This window comes from Microcaecilia unicolor, unplaced genomic scaffold, assembly GCF_901765095.1.
Source record: "Microcaecilia unicolor unplaced genomic scaffold, aMicUni1.1, whole genome shotgun sequence".
Taxonomy (NCBI): domain Eukaryota; kingdom Metazoa; phylum Chordata; class Amphibia; order Gymnophiona; family Siphonopidae; genus Microcaecilia; species Microcaecilia unicolor.
The window spans coordinates 38,201-56,163 of NW_021962892.1; the positions used below are offsets into that span (position 1 = coordinate 38,201).

A 17,963-nucleotide genomic window follows, 5' to 3' on the forward strand; every position below is an offset into this window, starting at 1 on the left:
TAGGGAAGTTCTCATCCCGTTTATCATTTTTGTCACCCTTCTCTGTACCTTTTCCACTATATCTTTTTTGAGATGCGGATGGCCAGAATTGCACACAGTATTCGAGGTGCGGTCGCACCATGGAGCGATACAAAGGCATTATAACATCTTCATTTTTGTTTTCTATTCCTTTCCTAATAGTACCTAACATTCTATTTGCTTTCTTAGCCAAAACTACCTTAGGGAGAAAGGAAAGAACCAGCTGCAAGGTCACCTTCTCTCTGGAAAACACCAAGAAAGGCTCCTGCCATAACAAGGCTTGCAACTCTGAAAACCAATGAGCCGAAAAGATCGTGACCAAAAAGACTGTTTTTAAAGGTAATATCTTTGCAGATACATTGTGCCAAAGGTTCAAAAGGAGACGCAGGGGACAAAATTAGATTTGTGTCCACAGGGTAAGGGAGAGTTTGAAGGCTTATTGGGACCCATGGTTCAAATGGGGACCATCTCCCAGATTTATCATTGTTTAAACCGCAAAGGGCCTAACTCAACATAAGTATATGGACCAATGGGGAGTCTGATCTTACAGCACTTTGTTGCTTTCAGGTGTGCTCCTTTGACAGGGGCTGGAGTCATTATAGAAGTTTGGAAGAGTCCTGTGGATTTTCCAGGATTACGAGCTCTATTTGATTTTGTTAGGTGGTTGCCTTTAGGGGGTGGGGAGGGGTGGGGGTATTGGACTGTGGTACTTAGGTTGTGCTTGTATTAGATAGATGCATTGAAGGAACCACTGTGTAACTGTTATGCTTTGTGTCATTTCTGTTTATGTTAGGTTTGCTAAAAACAAACCAAATTAGATTCAGGTACCACTGAGGGACCAGCGGCCGATGGGGAGTGCGAAGGAGTTTGACCACTCCAAAGAAAATGCACCACATCTGGAAGAGACGCCAAGGATTTTCTCTGAATCATACTTTGGAAACATGTCAAGACCACCATTTGCACCTTGGAGGAAGCCAAGGCCAACCTCTATGCAAACCATCCTGTAAAAACTCTAAAATCTCTGCCACTGATGCACACAAAGGAAGATAACCCTTCTCGTGACACCGGGCTTCAAATATACACCAAACTCTCACAAAGGCCAAAGAAGTAGATCGTCTAAGCAACTTCAATACTGTAGCTATTATTCTGGAGGAATATCCTCTTCCTCAACTGTGCCCTCTCAAGAGCTAAACTGTAAACCAGAATGGAGATGGATTCGGCACCCTCTGTCCTCTGCAGGCAAAGTGGGGCACCCTCTGATAGGCACATCAAGTCCTTGTACCATGGTCTTTGAGGCCATTCCAGATCCTCTAGAATCACCAGACTGACATGCAACTCTATGCACTAAGCAACTCAACCCATTGATGGCCACAGGGAAAAAAAAAAACATACAGAAGAACCTGGGCTGGCCATGGAAGAATCAACTCATGGATGCCCTGACAGTGTATGTCTCCTGCGACAGAAAAACCAGGGCACCTGCGCATTGGTTGCAGTTGCTGTTGCCATCAGCTCCATTACCCCAGGGACAAATTATGCTTTCAAAGGCCTCCCAGCCTAGGTTCCATTACCTGGGATCAAAGGTGTGCCTGCTCAGAAAATCTGCCTGCATGTTATCTACACCTGCCACATGAACCACCAAGAGATGCAGGAGGTGAGTACTGCCCAGTCCAGAAGTCATGTTGCTTCTTCCGCTACCTGATGGCTCTTCATGCCTCACTGATTCTTATAGGCTACCGCTGTCACATTGTTGGAGAGCACTCTTACCAATTTTTCTTCGAGAATCTGCTGGACCAATTTCAGAGCTAGAGAGATCGCCCGGGTTTCCAGTCTGTCAATAAACCACTGAATTTCTTCCCCTGATTACCACCCCTGCACCACTTGACTGGGGCAGTGGGCTCCCTAGCCCTTGAGACTGGCATTCATAGTAACCATAGTCCACTCAAAAGATTCCAACTTCATTCTCTTCTGAAAACTGGCACTGCTAAGCCACAACCAAATGCTGTGCTTTGCCTTCCCCCAGAGGGGAAGCCACATCTTCCTAAGTCCTGACACTGAGGAGCCCAACATGAAAGCAGAGAATGCTGAAAGAGACGCATGTGCGCTCTGGCCCATGGTACCACTACCAGAGTAGCTGCCTTTGAACCCAGACTTTGAAGGTAATCTTGGGCTCGGGGTCTCTTGCCAAGAGAAGACTGAATTTGTCCCCGCTGCTTCAGGATCCTTGCCAGTGGGAGAAACACTCGACCTACCTGCATGTCATACCACACCCCCACATATTCAAGGGTCTGTGTTTGAGAAATATGACTCTTGGAGGGGACTGCCAGAGAAAAAATATCCAACACAAACTCATCATGTTCAGGGGAAGGAGGTGGAGGACTGCTAGCAGAGCTCACCAAAGATTCCTCTCCTAAAATCAGCCCAAAGTCTCCATGGTGTTTTTCTTTTTTAAACTATTGGTATCTGCAGTACAAAGGGCTCTCAAGGCTCCAGACACATGAGCTGAACCACAATGCAGTCCTGCTGGCTGAAGAGAGAGAAGGGGGAGGAGAGACCTAGCTACCTGGGTATGACACCCCAGGGATAAACGTGGTTTCCACAGACCAACACTGAGAAGCCTCAAGGCACAGTCATGAACACAACCAAAACTGTATTTTCTCTCTTTCTCCTTTTTAATATCAAAGGAAATTCTATTTTATTCTACGATTTCTATTCCGCTTTTAACTTACGATTCAAAGCAGATCACAGAGCAAAGAGATATCCCAAATGGATAGAATTACATTAAAATGAATAATCTAATCTTAACAAAAAAAATCCATCTAAGTCATTTTTATAAAACATAACATTAAAAAAAGAACTAATAAGTTTTTAAGACCTTTCAAAAAGAACTGTAAGGAGCAGTTAAGTGAACTGTTTAGGTAGACTATTCCATATTTTTGTGCTTTGCAAGGCAAAAGAATTTTCCCAAACAGACTTCACTTGCATGTTTTTCACAGAAGTGACATTGATGCCCTCTATGACTTGGGAATATAAGCAAGTTTCCTACCATAACTGAATTAGCACCATAAACACATTTACAGACCAGACAGGCTATTTTAAATTGAATTTGAGGTTCCAATCTTAGCCAATGTAAGTTATTCAACATGGGGCTAACTTCACAAAACCTGCCTGATCCAAAGATTAATCTAGCAGCTGAGTTCTGCAGAAGTTGGAGTCGCCACATGTGTTGTTTATTTATGCTGCAATATAAAGAATTACAATAAACCAATTGTGACAGAACAGTGTGTTTTAAGCCTGTAAAACTGCTTTTACAGGCTTAAAACAAACTGTGGAGGAGTGGCCTAGTGGTTAGTGCAGTGGACTTTGATCCTGGGGACCTGAGTTCGATTCCCACTGCAGCTCCTTGTGACTCTGGGCAAGTCACTTAACCCTAGTACAAAATAAGTACCTGAATATATGTAAACCGTTTTGAATGTAATTGCAAAAACCTCAGAAAGGCGATATATCAAGTCCCATTTCCCTTTCCCTTTATTGAATCTTGAAGTGCATTTCTCTAGTTTGGCCAGTAGGTGGTGCATGGTTTATGTTATAGCTGTCATAGAAAAGTGAATGTCCTCTTTTAGTTTCACTCAGTGAAGAAGTGAATCTACAGGACTGTGAGCAGTATTCTTTTAAACTTGTTGACTGGGTTCTGATTGGCCCAGGAGCTCATTTTTCTTTTGAACAGAACTAGCTGTTGCTTCAGTCTTAGCCCGGGAGAAAAGAGAGACAGATCTCTTTGATGAGGCTCGGTGAATTATATGTCCTGATCTTCCTAGGTACTGTTTAGACAGTATGCAAATGTTTAGTTAGTGTTACAAGTGATCCATATTTCAGTTACCTGTTATAGTTTGCTGATTGCACTTTGTTCCACTGTACAGTTTTTTTAGATAATAAACTATTCTGATTGTTGATTCTGCTGTCTGGACTGATAAAGAATCCTGGTGGTTTGTGTGTTGGGTCTGTGAGTGCTATATGGAAACTGTGGGACCACTGGGAGTGTGGCTCTAGAAATCACTGGGGATAATTTGAGAGCAGGAGACTCACCCAGAGGCAGTTGTGACCCAGTCAGTGAGAGGAGAGTGCTAATGTAGAGCACAAGCGGCAGGTGCAAGTGGACCTGAGCTGTGCTGGGGATAGACCTAAGTGGCCACGGGGTAACCCCAAGCAGGTGGCTAGGCGTTTCGTGACACCAATAATGGAAGCAAAATTGCTTGTACTATTGTTTAAAAGTCCACCAGGGCTTAAGGCTGCCCTAATAGCTCTTAATTTCCTTAGATGAAAAAAGAATTTCCTTACCAAAGCATTAAGCTGGTGTTCATAAGATAGCTTAGAATCTAAAATTATACCAAGTACTTTTGATATATTATCAAATTTTAAAGAAGTACCTGAAGAAAGATTTATAACTTTGTTTTCTGCACATTAAGTTTAAGAAATTTAGCTGAAGCCCAATCTTCTACTATTTTTATATAATGCTTTAGTAATAAAGAAGCATTCCCCAAAGAATCTTGAACAGGGCACAAAACAAAAATGTCATCCTCTATGATGACGACAATGTTTAAAGACAGTAAGTAACTTCTCAAATGGCTACCGTAAACATTAAAAAGTTGAGGTGACAATGGAAACCCTTGAGGAATATTGCAGTTCAGCACACTTCCAATCCTTTTGATGCTACACAATTCTTCAAAATGCTATACTGTCTATTTCTCAAGAAGGACGAAAATCATTTAAGAACTGATCCCCCAATATCCATTTCACTCAATCTAAAAAGCAGCAAATCGTGATCCACGGTGTCAAACACTAAAGAAATATCAAAGTGCAATAGGACAGCTGCCTTAACCAAAGCTATGTATCGCTTTATTTCTGTTATACACACTATAAGCATTGTCTCTGTGCCAAATAGATCGGACATCTCTACCCTCACCCTCCACCCTCACCAGGGATAGACAGGATTAATCTAAGAAAATATGCATAGAACAGCATCCCAATGGAAGTAGTGAACACAATGAGAGTTTTGTAATTCAAGAAAGCATAGGTCAAGCACAGGGGGTCTCTGTGGGAGAAGGCAAAACTGTAGAGACTAGGCTGTTGCTTTATGTATGTATGTACTTATTTATTAGAATTTATTTACCACCTTTTTGAAGGAACTCACTCAAGGCAGTGTACAGCAAGAATAAGTCAAACATAAGCAATAGACAATTACAGCAGTAAAAATATTCAAACAATACAAAGTATGGCATAGTATGCTACATTACAATGTCAGTACAAAACATAATAAAACATTCTCATAGATAGCCTAGAGTATAAGCAAAGATGGAACATATATATAGATAGATAAAATAGAGTAACAGGAGTAAGAAAATAATGGAATTAATTTAAAGAAGGTTGCAAATGAGGTCAGATAGGTGCTTGAACATTGATGTAAAAAGACTGGAAGCAGTGCAAAGAAAAGCTACAAAGATGTTATGGGATTTGCGTTGCAAACTGTACGAGGAGACATTTGCTGACCTGAACATGTATACCTTAGAGGAAAGGAGAAACAGGGGTGACGTGATACAGACATTCAAATATTTGAAAGGTATTAATCCGCAAATGAAACTTTTTCAGAGACGGGAAGGCGGTAGAACTAGAGGACATGAATTGAGGTTGAAGGGGGGCAGACTCAGGACTAATGTCAGGAAGTATTTTTTCACGGAGAGGGTGGTAGATATGTGGAATGCCCTCCCGCGGGAGGTGGAGGAGATGAAAATGGTAATGGAATTCAAACATGTGTGGGATAAACACAAAGGAATCCTGTTAAGAAGGAATGGTTCCGTAGAATCTTAGTGGAGATTGGGTGGCGACGTCAGTAATTGGGAAACAAAATGGGAGCTGGGCAGACTTCTACGGTCTATGCCCTGATTGTGACTGAATAGATAGGGACGGGCTGGAGTGTAAATTTTAAGGGGCTTTGATGTTAGCTCCAGAACTTAGTACAAGAACAGTGCTGGGTAGACTTCTATGGTCTGTGCCCTGAGAGAGGCAGGGACAAATCAAATTCAGGTATACATTTAAAGTATCACATACCATGTGAATGAGTTTATTTAGTTGGGCTGATTGGATGGACCATACAGGTCTTTATCTGCCGTCATTTACTATGTTACTATGTTATCATAGCTAGGTTAGGAGTGAGCAAACATGTCCTGCTATAGTACTGCTTTAGATTGACAGACTAGATAGGCTTTGTGCCATCATGCTGTGTGTGGATCTTCACCTGCAGAAAGAAATTATCCTTTTGCAGTATTGCTCACAATGAGATACTGAACAGAATCCACCTCAGGAGCAGGCCCCAAGGCTCTCCACTAAATTATCCTTTTTCCTCTGAATAAACTATTAATCATTACCTTCTGTCTTCTCCCACTCAAACAGTTTTTAATCCAATCTACCACTTTGGGGCCCAACCCCAGCATGCCAGGAGCCAAATACAATTTGTACCACTTGAGGTACTTATCACTTACCTGATCTGATGAGGGAAGATTCTGCAGGTGTGTGTCATCATTCTCCTTATAATATGCAAACATCACCAGACCCATTAAGCAACCAAGAGCCAATACGACCTGCTGGCAAGGGAAGACAGCGTAGCAAGAACTGTGGGAGAAGGAGGTTAAATCAGACATTCAGACCGTATAAGTGCTTGCTGCAATAGCTCACCATATATAAGTACTGTTAGGTTCAAGGTCTCAGGGATCACAAGTCAAAAGGGGAAAAGCTGGTGGCAAGCTCCCAGAAGAGTACAGAGGTGGTTAGTTAGAAGAGCATTGGAGTCTGTGCTAGCTGCCATGATATAAATAGGCCAAACAGTGGCGATCCTAGCCTAGCTGAGGTCTATGCTTCAAGGACCTTCCAGAGCCTTGCAACCCTAAACTTGACCACTAGAAGCTGACACTGTACAATGACTGGGACTGACTTTTTCCTCTTGGGTCACTGAACAATTGCTTTCACAGCATCCCTAGCCTGTTCCGGGGCAGAGGGAGCTGCAGCAAAGTTAGCAAAGTCAGCAAACTCAGCTGACAGGCGCGCGCCGCAGCACCCCCCCAGCGGCGTGCACCCGGGGCGGACCGCCCCCACCGCCCCCCCCTTGGTACGCCACTGAGGCCAAACAAAAAGTAATTTCATTTTTTCCTTCCAAAAACAATTATAATGCCTAAAACAACAAAAGAGGGCCAACCTAGGGACTCAGCAGCAGAATTCAGCATTGAAATGTGGAGAACATGAGTTTGATTCCCAGACCAGGCTAGGGATGCTGTGAAAGCAATTGTTCATTGACCCAAGAGGAAATCAGTCCCAGTCATTGTACAGTGTCAGCTTCTAGTGGTCAAGTTTAGGGTTGCAAGGCTCTGGAAGGTCCTTGAAGCATAGACCTCAGCTAACAATTGGGCAAAAATAAGTTGGCAGGGATATAAGTTAAGATTTAGATTTAGACTTAATAGGACAAAAGCAAGGTTGCTGCCAATGGAGGCTCACAGTACCAGATCCCAGCCCTGTCTCCAACTCAGCTTTAAGCCTAAAAGAGCAGGAACAGCCAAGCCCAAAACACCCAATCTCTTCCTGATCCCCTTTTAAAAAACAGCCCTCAACGATTATTCACTTTAAAATTTAGACAATATATACACTGAACTTGCCTCAACACAAAGGTTCCCCCTTCTCAAAACAAAACCACACACCACAATGTGTTGTGTCTATTTCATGAGGACCTTGAGCTGAAGGAGCAGAGCTGAATCCAAGTATACCATCACTATCAGAGGCAAGATGCTTAAAGGACAGCAACTTTATATCATGTTTCAAACACAAGAGGGATATGCAGGATAAAACCTGTTTTACTGTGCACAAAAGAATGTATTAACTAGCTCTGTGCCAATTTATAATCAGTTCTACATATAAATATTGACTGGTCATATTCTAAGTGATTTGAGCGGGCAGGAGAGCTCCTACCCACTAAATCACCTGTGGCTGCCTACCCCCTGGTATTCAGCACCAGCACCACTAAACCAGGCAGTGCTGCTATTGCCTCTGACCGCTCATTAAAAAATGGGCAGGTCATGGGCAGTACAGGGGATAGTGTTTGGGAGGAATCAGCAGTAATGTGCACTTCTCAGCCCATGAGAATCAAAGCCTACCTAGATCTCAGGGTAGGGGGGAGGCTTTGATTCTTGTGAGCTGGGAGAAGGGGGTAAGAAGAAGAAGGGGTTTCGTTGGAGGCCAGGAGGAGGATCGGGGCTTCTTTTAAAGTTAAAATATAGTTATGCAGGTCCCAGTCAACATTCATCTGAGGCTCACATAACTGTCTTGTGGGCCCCATAGGCTCTGGTGGCCATCCTCACCAATTTTAGCCCCCGATATTCAGTGCCACTGCTCGGCCATGGCCTGGCACCGAATATTGGGGGCTGAGTTATCTCAAGGAATTGTCAATCTTTTCTTCAAGTCAGCATATTCAAAGTCCATTTACTAGCAAATACTCAATTAAATGAACGTATAAAAAAACGTACTTATCTGAAGTCATAAATTAGCATATTTTCCCAATCTTGTAAATCTACTGTGTTCTAATAACAATATTCTTCTGCCTGCTACTGGTACCATATAAGATTATGTTTTGAAGCGAAGTTCTGCATCAAGAAAACATTTCTTTGAAGGGGTGAACAAACATGTGGATAAAGGTGAGTCGGTTGATATTGTGCATGCCTTGTAGCGCTATAGAAATGTTAAATAGTAGTAGTAGTGTATCTGGATTTTCAAAAGACGTTTGACAAAGAACCTCCAGAGGAAATTTGAGAGTCATCGGATAGGAGGGTAGTGTTCTATTGTGGATTAAAAACTGGTTAAAAGATAGAAAAGAGAGCAGGGTTAAATGTTTAGTATTCTCAATGGAGAAGAGTAGATAGTGAGGTTGCACAAGAGTCTGTGCTGGGTCCACTGGTTTTTAACATATTTATAAATTATCTAGATGGGAGTAACTAGTGAGGTAATTAAATTTGCTGACAACACAAAGTTATTCAAAGTTGTTAAATCACAAGAGGATTGTGAAAAATTACAAGAGAACCTTACATGATTGGGAGACTGGGCGTCTAAATGGCAGATGATGTGAGCAAGTGCAAAGTGATGCATGTGGGAAAGAGGAACCCGAATTATTGCTACATAATGCAAGGTTCCACGTTAGGAGTCACCGACCAAGAAAGGGATCTCGGCGTCGTTGTTGATGATACGTTGAAACCCTCTGCTCAGTGTGCTGCGGCGGCTAGAAAGCAAATAAGAATGTTAAGGTATTATTAGAAAAGGAATGGAAAACAAAAGTGAGTACATTGTAATGCCTTTGTATCAGTCCATGGTGCAACTGCACCTTGAAAATTGTGTTCAATTCTGGTCACCGCATCTCAAAAAAGATATAGTGGAATTAGAAAAGGTACAGAGAAGGGCGATGAAAACGATAAAAGGGATGAGATGACTTCCCTATGAGGAAAGGCGAAAGTGGCTAGGGCTCTTCAGCTTGGAGAAAAGATGGTTGAGGGGAGATATGATAGAGGTCTATAAAATAATGAGTGGAGTGGAAAGGGTAGATGTGAATCACTTGTTTACTCTTTTCAAAAATACTAGGACTAGGGGGCACGTAACGAAGCTACAAAGTAGTAAATTTAAAACAAATCAGAGAAAATACTTCTTCATTCAATTTGTAAACAAGTCTGGAATTCGTTGCCAGAGAATGTGGTAAAAGCAGTTAGTTTAGCGGGGTTTAAATGGAAAAGTCCATAGACCATTATTAAAATGGACTTGGGGAAAATCCACAGCTTATTTCTAGAATAAGCAGCATAAAATGTATTGTACTGTTTTGGGATCTTGCCAGGTACTTGTGACCTAGATTGGCCACTGGGCTTGTTGGACCTTCGGTCTGTCCAAGTATGGCAATACTTATGTACTTATGATAGTCTTATTTAAATTTCCCTCTCCCCGTGCAATATGTTTTTAAAATATGTTTTTAAACTAATGACCCAAACCACAACACGAAAAATATGGGTAGAGATATAAACTACCAAAACCATACAAACTCTCCCAAAATGACAAACAAATGTGTATAAACCACAATGGGAGGCTAGATACTGCCACAGCATTAAAAAATGCTCTATAAAACAATAGAGAAATCACTGGCACCAATTCACTCAATGGACATACTAAGCCCAACAGCTTTATTATCTCATAGAAAGTAATACATCATAAAAACTTGCCTCCCAATAAACCTTAACTAATCATCTCACACTGTGAAATATACACACATAAGAAAATCACTCAAGGTGAAGCACACTTTTCAAAATTACCCCACAAAAATGTCATTAATTTAAGTGTCTTATAAAGCAACCACAAAAAAAAGAACATCCAAACAACCACAAGCCTCTCTAATCTCAGCTAAGATCAGTGTTCATGACCCCACAATAAGAAAGACAAGGCAAAAATGGGATTCATGAGAGAGTAGCAAGGCAGAAACTGCTTAGAATATTGTTTCTGGAATTACTGCAATGTCCCAAAACGGGCTGGTGGATCCCACAGGCGGAACACCACTTAACTGCCTTCATGGGAGTCGCCATTCACCCTGTCACACAAGCACACCATAACTTGTCCCAAAGTGGTGAGTCAGGATCACTCTCCTGCACCAAGTAGAACTTGCAGCCCTCCAAGCGGTTCAGAGTCAAATCTTAGTTGGACTTACCACTGCTGGCTGCTTCCTTCAAACTCACAGTCTCCACAAGTTATTACCACCGATGAGAAAGGCTCAGGCTGATACTCTGTTCTACATTCTCCAGCAAATCTTTTTCTTTCTCCTTTCTCTTCGTTTCTTTTTTATATTGTTGTGCTAGGACAGGACAGCTCCACAGGAAACATGGGAGAAGTGAAGGGAGGGAAGAAGTAAATTTGTGGGGCACCACAGACAGAGTTCTGAAGACCTCCAGATATGACTCTGCAGACTCAAGCCACCCGCAAAACTCAACTGGGGACCAGCTGACCAACTGCACCAGGAGCAAAGCACTCAGAACCAGAGGCTGAAAAGTGTGTCCATCCACCTTCAGGAGATAATCCAACTGTGGCGTGGGCAGCAGCTCGTTTGCTTCCCTCCAACTCCCCTTACATCCCTCCTCCAATCCCCTCCTAATAGAGAGAACGCAAAATCTAGTTTGCTATTGTTTTCAATGGTGCTTGCTATTGTGTTGGACAAATGAAGATGGTGGCAAGCTCTGCCAACTGGCTTCAGCCCATGTAACAGGCCCATGTAACATGCCATCTTTCTGTTAGAAAATATTAAAGAGATTGGATTATCTCTATATTTCTACTTTTCCCCCCTAGAATTGTGTTTTTTTTCTTTTCTACAATGCCTGCCCTCGTCATTGTCACCTATGTACACCTTCACTCCAGTTCCACTTATCTTTAAAGCCCCTTTTCTTGTGGTGCCTTGTATGGGTGAAGGTCTCCTCTAAGCACCTGAGGGACCATCACTGCACACAGCTTTCTCCTGTCTCACACAACACTGATGACGTCCTCTTTCAGAGTCTGATTCTGCGCCATCACGACTTCACAATCCTCTTTTCTTGCTGTACTGATTTGGTACCCTGCCTACAATGTTATCATGGTCTTTTCCCTTTTGCAATAACTAAGTATCCTACTGAAAAAAGTATGAGAAAAATCCAAATAAATAAATAAAAACAGAATAGTTGTTGATAGCACACCTGAGGAGCCTGGCCAAGGTGCTTCATCCTTTGCTTCCATCAACATACTCATTCATGTCATGGTACTATTTTATTTTCAATTCTTTATTGAATCAATTATATATAATGTTTCTTCTGTCACAACATATTATACAAATTAATACTTTTCTCCAAAATGTGTGAGAACAGTGCTCAGTGCATCCCCATCATTCCAACCCAGGAACATGATGGTTAACAGATAATAATCGTTGCACCAACAGCTATAATTGTAAAATATTTTAAAAAATTGTACTTATCTTAAGGCGTGGAAACCAATCAGTTCCTTATCAAGCTGCCGGTGTCTTCTACAATTATGTTCCAGAGAAGAAATATATCCCATCCTTGTGCAAAAAATCATTTCTTCTCCTCATAAGTTAATTCTCTTAAAGAATGTCCCCAAAAAACACATGTCCTAAGAGATTATCTTCATGAAAAGCGAATGCTACATACGTGTAGAAGGTATTCTCCGAGGACAGCAGGCTGATTGTTCTCACTGATGGGTGACGTCCACGGCAGCCCCTCCAATCGGAAACTTCACTAGCAAAGGCCTTTGCTAGTCCTCGCGCGCCCATGCGCACCGCGCATGTGCGGCCGTCTTCCCGCCCGAACCGGCTCGTGTTCGTCAGTCCCGTATGTAGCAAGACAAAGACAAGGGAAGACACAACTCCAAAGGGGAGGCGGGCGGGTTTGTGAGAACAATCAGCCTGCTTGTCCTCGAAGAATACCTTCTACAGGTATGTAGCATTCGCTTTCTCCGAGGACAAGCAGGCTGCTTGTTCTCACTGATGGGGTATCCCTAGCCCCCAGGCTCACTCAAAACAACAACCATGGTCAATTGGGCCTCGCAACGGCGAGGACATAACTGAGATTGATCTAAAAAATTTACCAACTAACTGAGAGTGCAGCCTGGAACAGAACAAACAGGGCCCTCGGGGGGTGGAGTTGGATCCTAAAGCCCAAACAGGTTCTGAAGAACTGACTGCCCGAACCGACTGTCGTGTCGGGTATCCTGCTGCAGGCAGTAATGAGATGTGAATGTGTGGACAGATGACCACGTCGCAGCTTTGCAAATTTCTTCAATAGAGGCTGACTTCAAGTGGGCTACCGACGCTGCCATGGCTCTAACATTATGAGCCGTGACGTGACCCTCAAGAGCCAGCCCAGCCTGGGCGTAAGTGAAGGAAATGCAATCTGCTAGCCAATTGGATATGGTGCGTTTTCCTACAGCCACTCCCCTCCTGTTGGGATCAAAAGAAACAAACAATTGGGCGGACTGTCTGTTGGGCTGCGTCCGCTCCAGATAGAAGGCCAATGCTCTCTTGCAGTCCAATGTGTGCAGCTGACGTTCAGCAGGGCAGGAATGAGGACGGGGAAAGAATGTTGGCAAGACAATTGACTGGTTCAGATGGAACTCCGACACAACCTTTGGCAAGAACTTAGGGTGAGTGCGGAGGACTACTCTGTTATGATGAAATTTGGTGTAAGGGGCCTGGGCTACCAGGGCCTGAAGCTCACTGACTCTACGAGCTGAAGTAACTGCCACCAAGAAAATGACCTTCCAGGTCAAGTACTTCAGATGGCAGGAATTCAGTGGCTCAAAAGGAGGTTTCATCAGCTGGGTGAGAACGACATTGAGATCCCATGACACTGTAGGAGGCTTGACAGGGGGCTTTGACAAAAGCAAACCTCTCATGAAGCGAACAACTAAAGGCTGTCCTGAGATCGGCTTACCTTCCACACGGTAATGGTATGCACTGATTGCACTAAGGTGAACCCTTACAGAGTTGGTCTTGAGACCAGACTCAGACAGGTGCAGAAGGTATTCAAGCAGGGTCTGTGTAGGACAAGAGCGAGGATCTAGGGCCTTGCTGTCACACCAGACGGCAAACCTCCTCCACAGAAAGAAGTAACTCCTCTTAGTGGAATCTTTCCTGGAAGCAAGCAAGATGCGGGAGACACCCTCTGACAGACCCAAAGAGGCAAAGTCTACGCTCTCAACATCCAGGCCGTGAGAGCCAGGGACCGGAGGTTGGGATGCAGAAGCGCCCCTTCGTCCTGCGTGATGAGGGTCGGAAAACACTCCAATCTCCACAGTTCTTCGGAGGACAACTCCAGAAGAAGAGGGAACCAGATCTGACGTGGCCAAAAAGGAGCAATCAGAATCATGGTGCCTCGGTCTTGCTTGAGTTTCAACAAAGTCTTCCCCACCAGAGGTATGGGAGGATAAGTATACAGCAGACCCTCCCCCCAATCCAGGAGGAAGGCATCCGATGCTAGTCTGCCGTGGGCCTGAAGCCTGGAACAGAACTGAGGGACTTTGTGGTTGGCTCGAGATGCGAAGAGGTCTACCAAGGGGGTGCCCCACACCTGGAAGATCTGCCGCACTACACGGGAATTGAGCGACCACTCGTGAGGTTGCAACATCCTGCTCAACCTGTCGGCCAGACTGTTGTTTACACCTGCCAGATATGTGGCTTGGAGCACCATGCCGTGACGGCGAGCCCAGAGCCACATGCTGACGGCTTCCTGACACAGGGGGCGAGATCCGGTGCCCCCTGCTTGTTGACGTAGTACATGGCAACCTGGTTGTCTGTCTGAATTTGGATAATTTGGTGGGACAGCCGATCTCTGAAAGCCTTCAGAGCGTTCCAGATCGCTCGCAACTCCAGAAGATTGATCTGCAGATCGCGTTCCTGGAGGGACCAGCTTCCTTGGGTGTGAAGCCCATCGACATGAGCTCCCCATCCCAGGAGAGACGCATCCGTGGTCAGCACTTTTTGTGGCTGAGGAATTTGGAAAGGACGTCCCAGAGTCAAATTGGACCAAATCGTCCACCAATACAGGGATTTGAGAAAACTCATGGACAGGTGGATCACGTCTTCTAGATCCCCAGCAGCCTGAAACCACTGGGAAGCTAGGGTCCATTGGGCAGATCTCATGTGAAGGCGGGCCATGGGAGTCACATGAACTGTGGAGGCCATGTGGCCCAGCAATCTCAACATCTGCCGAGCTGTGATCTGCTGCGACACTCGCACCCGCGAGACGAGGGACAACAGGTTGTTGGCTCTCGCCTCTGGGAGATAGGCGCGAGCTGTCCGAGAATCCAGCAGAGCTCCTATGAATTCGAGTTTCTGTACTGGGAGAAGATGGGACTTTGGATAATTTATCACAAACCCCAGTAGCTCCAGGAGGCGAATAGTCATCTACATGGACTGCAGGGCTCCTGCCTCGGACGTGTTCTTCACCAGCCAATCGTCGAGATATGGGAACACGTGCACCCCCAGCCTGCGAAGTGCCGCTGCTACTACAGCCAAGCACTTTGTGAACACTCTGGGCGCAGAGGCGAGCCCAAAGGGTAGCACACAGTACTGGAAGTGACGTGTGCCCAGCTGAAATCGCAGATACTGCCTGTGAGCTGGCAGTATCGGGATGTGTGTGTAGGTATCCTTCAAGTCCAGAGAGCATAGCCAATCGTTTTCCTGAATCATGGGAAGAAGGGTGCCCAGGGAAAGCATCCTGAACTTTTCTTTGACCAGATATTTGTTCAGGGCCCTTAGGTCTAGGATGGGACGCATCCCCCCTATTTTCTTTTCCACAAGGAAGTACCTGGAATAGAATCCCAGCCCTTCTTGCCCGGATAGCACGGGCTCGACCGCATTGGCGCTGAGAAGGGCGGAGAGTTCCTCTGCAAGTACCTGCTTGTGCTGGAAGATGTAAGACTGAGCTCCCGGTGGACAATTTGGAGGTTTTGAGGCCAAATTGAGGGTGTATCCTTGCCGGACTATTTGGAGAACCCACTGATCGGAGGTTATGAGAGGCCACCTTTGGTGAAAAGCTTTCAACCTCCCTCCTACTGGCAGGTCGCCCGGCACTGACACTTGGATGGCGGCTATGCTCTGCTGGAGCCAGTCAAAAGCTCGTCCTTTGCTTTTGCTGGGGAGCCGAGGGGCCTTGCTGAGGCGCACGCTGCTGACGAGAGCGAGCGCGCTGGGGCTTAGCCTGGGCCGCAGGCTGACGAGAAGGAGGATTGTACCTACGCTTACCAGAAGAGTAGGGAACAGTCTTCCTTCCCCCAAAAAATCTTCTACCTGTAGAGGTAGGGGCTGAAGGCTGCTGGCGGGAGAACTTGTCGAATGCGGTGTCCCGTTGGTGGAGCTGCTCTACCACCTGTTCGACTTTCTCTCCAAAAATATTATCCGCACGGTAAGGCGAGTCCGCAATCCGCTGCTGGATTCTATTCTCCAGGTCGGAGGCACGCAGCCATGAGAGTCTGCGCATCACCACACCTTGAGCAGCGGCCCTGGACGCAACATCAAAGGTGTCATACACCCCTCTGGCCAGGAATTTTCTGCACGCCTTCAGCTGCCTGACCACCTCCTGAAAAGGCTTGGCTTGCTCAGGGGGGAGCGCATCCACCAAGCCCGCCAACTGCCGCACATTGTTCCGCATGTGTATGCTCGTGTAGAGCTGGTAGGACTGAATTTTGGCCACGAGCATAGAAGAATGGTAGGCCTTCCTCCCAAAGGAGTCCAAGGTTCTAGAGTCCTTGCCCGGGGGCGCCGAAGCATGCTCCCTAGAACTCTTGGCCTTCTTCAGGGCCAAATCCACAACTCCAGAGTCGTGAGGCAACTGAGTGCGCATCAGCTCTGGGTCCCCATGGATCCGGTACTGGGACTCGATCTTCTTGGGAATGTGGGGATTAGTTAATGGTTTGGTCCAGTTCGCCAGCAATGTCTTTTTGAGGACATGATGCATGGGTACAGTGGACGCTTCCTTAGGTGGAGAAGGATAGTCCAGGAGCTCAAACATTTCAGCCCTGGGCTCGTCCTCCACAACCACCGGGAAGGGGATGGCCGTAGACATCTCCCGGACAAAGGAAGCGAAAGACAGACTCTCGGGAGGAGAAAGCTGTCTTTCAGGAGAGGGAGTGGGATCAGAAGGAAGACCCTCAGACTCCTCGTCAGAGAAATATCTGATGTCTTCCTCTTCTTCCCACGAGGCCTCACCCTCGGTGTCAGACAAGTTCACGAACCTGTGTCTGCAACCGTGCCCGGCTCGACTCCGTGGAACCACGGCCACGGTGGGAGCGTCGAGAGGTAGACTCCCTCGCCCGCACCGGCGAAGCTCCCTCCGCCGACGTAGTCGGGGAGCCTTCCTGGGAGGCGACCGCGGGACGCCGGAGACCTCACCCCGGGCGATGGACCAGCCGGCGCCACGCTCGACGGTACCGGTGGCGCAAGCACCCCCGGTACCGGAGGGGTAGGGCGCAACAGCTCTCCCAGAATCTCTGGGAGAACGGCCCGGAGGCTCTCGTTCAGAGCAGCTGCAGAAAAAGGCATGGAGGTCGATGCAGGCGTCGATGTCAGAGTCTGTTCCGGGCGTGGAGGCTGTTCCGGGCTGTCCAGAGTGGAGCGCATCGACACCTCTTGGACAGAGGGTGAGCGGTCCTCTCGGTGCCGATGCCTGCTGGGTGCCGACTCCCTCGGCGACCCAGAGCTCTCGGTGCCGACACGGGAAGGGGACCGGTGTCGATGCTTCTTCGATTTTTTGGAGCGAAGCACGTCACCGGCGCTTCCCGGCACCGACGAGGAGGACGTAGAATCCAACCGTCTCTTCCTCGGGGCCGAGACCGAAGAGGGTCGGTCTCGGGGGGCTGTACCTCAGGAGCCCTCAGGGTAGGGGGAGACCCACCCGAAGGCTCACCGCCACCAGCAGGGGAATGGACAGCCCTCACCTGCACTCCAGACGAAGCACCACCGTCCGACGACATCAGCCGACGAGGTCCCGGTACCACCGACGTCGATACAGTTGTCCGATGTCTCAGCGCCGATGCAGAGGGTCGATGCCTCGATACACTCGATGCACTGGCGGCCGAGGATGAAGGTCTGGACGCTGAAGACATCGATGCACTCGATACCCCCGGTGCCGATGCCGACGAAGAGCCCGAGAACAAAATGTTCCACTGGGCTAACTTCGCTACCTGAGTCCGCTTTTGCAAAAGGGAACACAGACTACAGGCCTGAGGGCGGTGCCCAGCCCCCAGACACTGAAGACACGACGCGTGCCTATCAGTGAGCGAGATTACCCGGGCGCACTGGGTGCACTTCTTGAAGTCGCTGGAAGGCTTCAATGTCATGGGCGGAAAAA

At 46.4% G+C, this 17,963-nt stretch overlaps 1 protein-coding gene across 1 annotated transcript in view; it reads right to left on the reverse strand.

Moving 5' to 3' along the window:
* LOC115458636 (sodium-dependent multivitamin transporter-like) overlaps positions 1 to 17,963 on the reverse strand; it is an 86,051-nt gene that overhangs the window by 2,337 nt on the left and 65,751 nt on the right. The window contains exon 9 of the mRNA XM_030188479.1: positions 6,552 to 6,681. Coding sequence (XP_030044339.1) covers positions 6,552 to 6,681 — 130 coding nt within the window. The remainder of the gene's footprint in view (positions 1 to 6,551; positions 6,682 to 17,963) is intronic.